Source organism: Ochlerotatus camptorhynchus, unplaced genomic scaffold (genome assembly GCF_037179485.1).
Source record: "Ochlerotatus camptorhynchus isolate MF236.1 unplaced genomic scaffold, CSIRO-AGI_Acam_v1.1 ptg000329l, whole genome shotgun sequence".
Classification (NCBI taxonomy): Eukaryota; Metazoa; Arthropoda; class Insecta; order Diptera; family Culicidae; genus Ochlerotatus; species Ochlerotatus camptorhynchus.
This window is the reverse complement of record NW_027040817.1, coordinates 408,160-417,168: the sequence shown is the minus strand read 5'-3', so window position 1 is coordinate 417,168 and position 9,009 is coordinate 408,160. Positions and strand designations below refer to the sequence as shown.

Genomic DNA, 9,009 nt, shown 5'->3' with positions numbered 1-9,009 from the left:
GAACTCCATCACGTCCAGAGCCTTTGGATGCATCTAGATGTTTTAAAGCATCCAAGTTCTGACGGACAAGACCTATCCTAGGGTAACGAGATTAGTTCAGAATTCACACATCAGGTGGCGCTTGTGTGACATTCATTTTTCATTGTTTGTCCTAATCTAAAATAAAGACTACACACTAAGATTTTCTTTTCGTGTTCGGTAAAACTTTGACCTTCATTTTAAAGGCTATTGAATTTGAAAATAATTTCAAAACATGTTCAATCTTGTTTAAATGATCAAATCTTGTCATTATAGTGGAGATTTAGTTTCAAAGTAGCTGAGAGGCAATTGAATTGCATAAATTTTATCGAACAGTTCAGCTGTTCAGATTTCGGTAAAAATTACCGAAGTCGGTGATAATTTCTAAGTGTGTAGATAGAAGGTTTCCCAACATACATTGAATGTTGAATAAGACCTTCTTCAGGCAAAAATAAGCTTCTTCAGCTAAAACATGGATTATTCAGCTGTTGATCAACTCAAATTGTTTTGTTGGGTTCCATCTTCGGCAAAATTGTTCAGATGTACAAAACCTATCCGAAGGTAAAAATTTAGCTTAGAATTCATTCTCCAAATACAAAATATAGTGGTGCCGGTGGTGTAGAGGTATGTGTGATTGCCCCTCACCACAAAGGCTTGGGTTTAGCCTTAGTCGGCGCCGCCGGGATTTTCTGAGGCATAAAATCTCTGATCACGCCTTCCTTCGGAAGGGAAGTAAAGCCGTTGGTCCCCGGTCCATGAGTTGATGGCTCGATAGGTAGGGTTCAGGTGTGGGAGCTGCCTTCCTGGCGTGGGTAGAATTGGTACTCAGTACGGGAACAAGATCGACGGGAAACAAATCAATGGAAAAAAAAAAAATAAAAATAATGTCACACTAGCACCGCCTAATGTGCGAATTTTGAACTAAACTCTTTACCTTAGGATAGGTCCTGTTCATTTTAACAACTTTCCTCAAGACGGGTACCATCCATATGAGCAGGATCTGTAGATAACGTTATATGGGAAATGGCTATAATCTTGGCCTATGGATCTAATATTCGTTCCCATCTGCTATTTATCAATTTTATCTAGATGCACGCGTCATTGGGACGGTACTTATGGATATTTTTGGAAGTTATTGAAAATTTAGTCGATTACTGAATTTATGTTTGGCCCCAAATTAAGGGCATTTAGGCCAACATTACATCCATTTCTTCTATTATGTGTATTTAAGAAGGTGTATATTGATCATTTTCGTTATTACGCCATCCAGTGAGTATATTTTGTTATAAACTATCCATAGTTTTAAAAACCTTGTATTCCTGTGCAGAAGGAAGCAACATTCTATATGGTTGGGATCTCATGATATAAACATGTCTAACACCAAAATATGCCACTTCATAGGTATATTTCAACAATGACCCTCCCACGAAGAGATCCACCCCTCCAAAATAAGACTGAAATTTAACTGAAATTACACTACGTTAAACTTACATAACATTTAAAATTTAAAAAAATCCGTTGAATCTTCGCTGAGCTATGTCAAGTTTAATTTGGAGTCAAATTGACCCTATGGTACAGACAGAAACATCAGCAGAAGAGTAATGGAAATTTCAGGAAAGTTTAAAGAACTTCAGGAATTAATTAGGGTCCATAAAAATGCAGGTAGCTGTTCCGAGGACTTCGGAGAAGTGTCATTAACAGACTGCGGGATAATAAGAGAAGTTCTGGGCATTTCGGGCACTTAAGGGAGAACTTCCAGGTGGTTCCAGGCTTCAGGGTAACTACATAAACTATTAAGAAGTTCAAAAAACTCCTGGGATATCTTCCGCTCACTTCCCTATAAAAAATGTTTTTTTCGGAATTATGAACACAGCAAAATATTAATTTTGATATCACATCACCCAAGTAACAATTTTATGAGGGTTCTGTAGACCATGATTTAGACTTGTAGCATACTTTAAAAACTTACTATGTTACTTGAGCAGAGTGGATGCACAGGAATCGTGTCAAAAATATGGTGTCATATTACGTGCCAAAAAGGACAAAATGATCATTAATACACTGCATGAACTGATATTACGCTGCTTTTACTGCATTTGTTTATTTTTGTGGCCATACAAATTACATGAGATTTTCAACATGATTGTATTGAATCCTTTATTAAAATTTATTTTTTTGCTGTGAAACCATCACATATTATAATTGTGCTTTGTATTTGTAAGCTACAAGAAGAGCTTGTGAGGTATGTGTTTGACACATAAAACCCGTCAATGTTGCTTTCAGAAAGTCGCAATCACTGATTTTAAGTGAACATTCACTCAAGGGCCACCCACATTAGATCCGGATCTGACGTGTTGTGGCAAATTGACAGCTAAATCTATTGTATAACTCAAACGGATCTAATGTAGATGGCCCTTCAGATTGAGCACTCACAAATCCTAAAATCAGTGATAGTGACTTTCTGAAAGTGAAATTGAGAGGTTTTATGTTTTATACAAATACCATACAAGCTCTTCTTGTAGCTCACAAGTAGAAAATTTCATTATAACATCGAATAATTTAATAATTCTGAAAATAAAAATGTTATAGGGAGCGAGTGGGGGGCGACCCCGGCGTAGTGGTTAGCATCCATACCTCTCACGCCAAAGTCACGAGTTCTAATCTCACCCCCGGAAAAGTAACGAATGACCCAAGAGCGTTAAAGTGACTAAAATTAAAAAAAGGGAGTGAGTGGAGCCATGTGGATATTCAAAAAGTTCATAGAAATTTTTAAAACTTTCTGCATTTACCCTGAAGCTGAAGGAACCCAAGTAGCACATGTTGTCACATAAAAGTTGCTGCCACTATTTTGTGACCCAATTATGTGTCGTAAAATCATTACAGTAACCATGAAGGCAACAGCAGTGCAACCAAAAAAGCACAAGATGTGAGTTGATATGTAACCAATTCAATGTTACAAAACTAGTTACACAGTAGTAACGAAATAACAATATTGGATAACATACAAATAAGTTAACTTGTAACGCTGATTAACTTTAGTTTAATTTCGACGATGAATATTGTTTTACAGAGTACCTTTATGGCATAATCATTTGGAGGCGTTGATAAAATTATAATAATCATTAGAGATATTTGCAACGAATACACATACCAGTGATAAAAATATGCAGTTTCATATTTACGGTGAAGTTGGGAGTTTTGAATTGAAAAAATAAATGCGCCATCTCATATTTCAATTGACTTATTACCATATTTTTGATCAAAAATGATTCGAAGAAATAATCTTCAGTTTTCTCTCAGTTTGAAAGTTACACTTCTAACAAAAAGTTTCATGATATGAAACATTACTTGGGATTATAAAAAAACTCGTTACTAATAGTTTGTCCTTATGGCTCAGCATTCACAATTGCATCACCATTAATTAAATATTTTACCATTTGGATAAATAAAAAAGGAACAAACAATTAGATTTCGATTGGTGAAACATTTTAGAGCGGCAGTGTAGCTTTCATTTTCCCAGATCATAGAGAATGCATATGTGTTACTATCTGGAGACATACGACTCCCAAGTAGCATTTCTTGTTTTATTGCACTCTATTAGTGGTTTTTGAGATCAATTTTATAAACCGCCAATAAAATTAATAGCTCCAGCACAACCTTTTGATTACCGCTATAAGATCGTCATACAGCTTAGTGGACCACTCTTGATAAGGTTTATAAAGCATGTTTGAGAATCACAGTAAGGTTGTCTTAAAACCTTTTGTCAGAAAGCCTCATACTCTACAAAAGGTTCTCATAGCCTCTATAAGAGTAATATTGTATCCAAGCAGTTTTATTACGCTTTGGTGAAAATCAGTTATAAAGCCAATTTAATTTGTATTGGCTTCAAAGCAACCGCCATAAATTAGCTTGTTGTTGTTCTGTTCTGCTGAAACTTTTTTTTCCATATGGAAATCTTTAGCGGTAAAAATAGGTTTGAGTGTTGGTGTCAAGATCACCATGTAATCAATTTTGTTTTATGGCGACATTAGTGAAAATCTTAAAGAAAATATGTGACTTTTTAGAAGTTCCAAAACATATGCGCTTGAAATTTTATCGTGTATATTGGGATAATATGAGCGTTAAATAAATGCGCCTCAAGTTATCAAAAAAGATTGTTTCAGAAATCAAATGAATTTGATGGAATCATCTTAATTTTACAGAAAATAGATCTCAAAAAATAAATTCATACCAATGCACACTGGAAATCATTTCGGATATCTAATTTAGCCATTATTTTATTGAAATTTCTTGGATTTTATTCCAAGGCTAATGGCAACAACCACTTCGGTCCGTTCCACCATCTGGACTGATTGACTAAGTCTGCGGGCTGCAATCCTCGAGATAGTTCGTCGGCTGGGTTTTCTACTCCTGGGACATGTCTCCAAGCGGCAATTTCAGTGTTGGATTGGATGGTGGAAACACGATTCGCAACGAATGTTTTCCAACGATTCGGCGGTGACTGCAACCATTGAATGACTGTGGTTGAGTCTGTCCAGAAGTAGACATCGGTAGATAACTTGATTGCGTGTTCAACCTTCTGATACAGCTTCGTGGAAAGAACGGCTGCACACAACTCAAGTCTTGCGATAATGTGTTTCGTGGCAAGGGGTGCCACCTTTGACTTCGATGTCAGCAATTGAACCTTTATTTGGTCGTTGTTCAACGAGCGGATGAAGCAGCATGCTCCGTAGGCAGCGTCAGATGCATCGCAAAAGAAGTGCAACTCAACCTTGGAAACGGCGGCCAAAGATACGAAGCGTGGAATTCTGATGTCAGCCAGGATGGGAAGCGTAGCATGGAATTGCTTCCACTCATCCTGTAGCTTCTGCGGGAGCGGGCGGTCCCATTCGTAGGGTGCGTTATCTTCGTTCTTTAGTTTCCAAAGTCGCTGCATGAACAATTTGGCAGTGGCTATAGTGGGTCCAACGAGGCCTAACGGATCGAAAATCTTGGCAATGTACGACCCTAGCAGCACACTTGTCACTGAACAATTGTGGACACTTGTGTACAACTGATTCCGGTCACAATCAAGTATCAGCAACTTATTTCGATCGAAGTGTGCCGCTTGGGGAGATTACCTTTCTTTTCGTAAGAATCGGTGCTGGTAGCGGAAGATCGACGTTGAAACGGAGCATATCCGTCTTCGTATCCCATACAAGGCCAAGCGTGGATACTGACTGGTCATCTTGCAGATCATGGAAAGGTTTGATCGCCAGATCTTCAGGCGGGATGTCAGCCAAAGCTTCAGGAACGTTGGAAGCCCACTTCTTCAGCGGTAGACCAGCCGATGCGAGCATGGCAGATATTTGACGACGTTTTTCTATGGCAGACTCCAAGTTGTCTGCGCCAGTAAGGAGATCATCGACGTAAAAATCTTCGACGACAGCTTCTACTGCTTCCGGGTAAATGTCTCCTTCGTCTTTCGCTAGCTGCTGCAGTGTACGTGTTGCCAAGAACGGGGCGGAGGATGTTCCATACGTAACCGTGAGGAGCTCGTATGTGTCGATTGGATCTGATGGCCTTCGACGAAATAGAATGCGTAGGAAATGTTGACCAGCAGGAAAGTGGAAAATCTGACGGTACATTTTCTCTACGTCAGCCACAATGACAATAACGTGAAAACGGAAGCGGATGATGATGGTGTCGAGATTCTGCTGCACAACTGGGCCGACGAGGAGTATATCGTTGAGTGACATTCCGGACGAGGTCTTACAGGAAGCGTCGAACACCACGCGTACCTTTGTGGTGGTGCTGCTCTCCTTGAATACCGGGTGATGCGGCAGATAACAATGCGGAACTTCGTCGTCAACAGAATCGAGTTTGCGCATATGATCGAGGCGGAGGTATTCTTCCACAAAATCGTGGTAGGCTTTCTTCAAGGCAGGATCTCGTTCAAGGCGGCGCTCAAGGCTGTAGAAGCGGCGTGTGGCAATTTCTCGGGACTCTCCGAGTGTGATTTGCGGATCTTCGGACCGAGGAAGGCGTACAACGTACCTTCCATCGTGAGTTCGAGTGGTAGTAGTGGCATAGATCTCTTCGCACAGTTTCTCTTCTGAGCAGTGCTGTAAATTCTCAAAATCATTTGAACATTTTTGATGAAAATGAGAAAAGTAGCTATTCGCTATCAAAGGGGACCTCCTCCGAATGGGTGATATCAGTTGCTTAGTCATTTGACGAAGGCATGGATCATTCTCATTTGAGAAACGCTATATATCATTCGATTGAGTGTAACCTACACACAAACGGAGCTCTGGTCGACATTCTGGCGAAAAAGCTAAGCCAACCCGACACCAACCTGACTTCTATCAAAACCCAATCCGATGTTGACCCGACATTGACCCGACATAAACCCAAAATTGACCCGACATTAACACGACATTGGGTCGACATCGACCTTAAATTAGCCTTACGTTGATCCGACATCGGGTCGACTTGTCTGTTCGGGATCATTTTCCTGGATTTCTTCCATACTCCACTGTCGTATATCAAATGATACTGAGTGACTCAATTGACAGTGACAGTGAGCTTCGAATGAGAAAGGGGCTCTTCAAATTATGGCCATGTGAGAATTCGTTTTCACAGAATTGATTGAATGGTTGTAGTGGTTCATCTTCAATCGAATGATATGAAAATTTACAGCACTGCTTCTGAGGAATGTGTCGGGCCATTATCGACGGCTTCAAGCTCCCAGAAACGTTGAAGCGCTGATTCGAGGGATCGGTTGGTGGTTGATATGTAGCATGCTGGTGGTGCAACAGCGGAATTGGTGGACGTTTTTCCAGAAACTGCCCACCCGAAGTGTGTTTCGACCAGCAATGGTAGACCGTTCCCGAGTGCTATGCGGTTACCGGTGTGGATTTCGTGGTAGCATTCCCCACCGATGATGATATCGATCATGCCCGGAATATTGAAGTGCGGATCGGCCAGTGGAACGCTTGGTAAGTTCCACGCAGCTGTGTTGATGGCGATAGTCGGAAGATTGGCAGATGGTTTCTTCATTACGAGAAATTCGAGTGTGGAGGAAAAGGTGTTCGTTTTCGATTTGATCGTAGCCGTGATTTGACGTTTGATCTGCTTGACGGATTCACCTAGTCCTGATACAGCGACGTCTACTGCAGTACGCTGCGTGACAAGAGCGTTTGCCAGCTGCTTGGTGATGAAATTGAACATCGATGCAGAATCTAGGAGCGCTCGTACGGTGAATTCCTTGCCGTGTTGATCGACGACGATTAGAACAACCGTTTCCAGTAGGACCGTGCTGTGGTTCGATTGGATAGCCATGCTAACTTCTGGTGGATGCGCTGATCCAGAGGTCCCCACGTGCGCTGACGTGGATGGAGCTGGTTGTTGCATAGGAGGATTCGAAGGTACGGCAGGAGTTGTCTTCTTCGGAGCTGCGTCGTGCAGCGAGGTGTGATGTCTGGCTTGGCAGGTTCTGCAACTAAATTTGGATTTGCAGGTCCGCGCTTGATGACCAGAACGAAAGCAGTTCCAACACAAGCTTCGCTGGGTTACCAACTCTCGTCGTTGGGATACGGACAGCTTGTTGAATGTTGAACACTGGTGTAGCAGATGCTTCTCGGAACATGCAGGGCAATGAAGAGTGTTCGACTTGACTTCACTTGTAGCAGCATTGACAACGGACTTGAATGTGGACAATTTCTTCGGGTTTGGACCGGCCACCTTGATGCTAGTCCCTTGAGAGCGATGTTGTAGATCGCTTGATACGGACTTCAGCATTCGAACTTGCTGGATAAGGAATTCAATCAACTCATCGTAGCTTACGTCGTCCTTCTGACGCGTTTCCTGTTCCCAAGAACGTAACGTAGATGCGTCGAGCTTATTGCAGAGGATGAAGGTGAGAGGAGTGTTCCAGTGCTTAACTGGTTCACCGAGCTTTCCTAACGCTTTCACGTGCCGCTGGAATTCGTCGACCAATGTGTTTAGCTCCTGTGCTGATTCACGCTTGATTGGTAGTAGTTCGAACAGTCCTCGAAATAACTCCTTTCTCAGGAACCGCTTGTTGTCGTAGCGCTTCATCAATGCGTCCCACGTAGACGCATAATTGTCCGCCTGAATGTCAACGCTTTCAAACGGCTTCTTTGCTTCTCCCTCCAACGATTGCAGCAGATATTGGAGTTTGTTGACGGTCGGAATGTCCTTGTTGCTGTGGATCATCGACAGAAAGTTGTCCCGGAACGATATCCACCTTGATTCATCCCCGCTGAACTTCGGCAGATCGATCTTCGGCAGCCGATGGTGAAAACTCGATGATGTGTGGTGAGCGAAGGTGTTGATCATCGTCGAATTTAATGGAGGCTGGCCGTTGTCCATCTTGGAGAGTAGAAATCCCTTCAACACGCAGTACCGATTTTCGAATCCGGTGCGTACCTCGATGTGATCCTCGAACTGATCGACGTCTAATTTCTCTATCTCCCCTTGGACCTGTTGAAATTCCTTGTTGACCTTGTCCAAGGTTTCCAACCGAACTGATACTTGGTTGGCGTCCCGCTCATGGTCGTACTCCGCCACGAACTTTTCCACCACATCTCGTATCGCCAACACCCGCTTAAGGATCAGGATGTTTCCTTCCAGCTTCTTTTCCGCCTTGTTTGCCATCTTACTCACCACTCGAATCACGCGCGAGAACGGAAACGACCCTTTTATCTCGTAACGATTGCTCCTTCCCGACGCGACGTGCCGTTTCTACACGAACCGAAATGAAAACAGCACAGAATCGAACGAATTTATCCTTCCCGGCGCGATGTACTGTTCAAACGCGATCAATACGACGGAAGTACCACGAAATTCGATCGATATAATCCTTCCCGTCGCGTCGTGATACTTCTACACGAACGCGAACGACCGAAAAGGACACGTGAAATCGATACGATCAATCCTTCCCGTCACGACGTGCCCTTTTTACGGTACGCGTGTCCGCTAAAACGC

The 9,009-nt window shown here is 42.3% G+C and overlaps 1 protein-coding gene across 1 annotated transcript; it reads right to left on the bottom strand.

Moving 5' to 3' along the window:
- Nucleotides 1–6,693: 6,693 nt before the first annotated feature.
- On the bottom strand, nucleotides 6,694–8,679 carry LOC135708276 (uncharacterized). Its single transcript, XM_065230278.1, has one exon. It carries the CDS (start codon nucleotides 8,677–8,679, stop codon nucleotides 6,694–6,696), a length of 1,986 nt encoding a protein of 661 aa, XP_065086350.1.
- Between the last annotated feature and the right edge of the window lie 330 nt (nucleotides 8,680–9,009).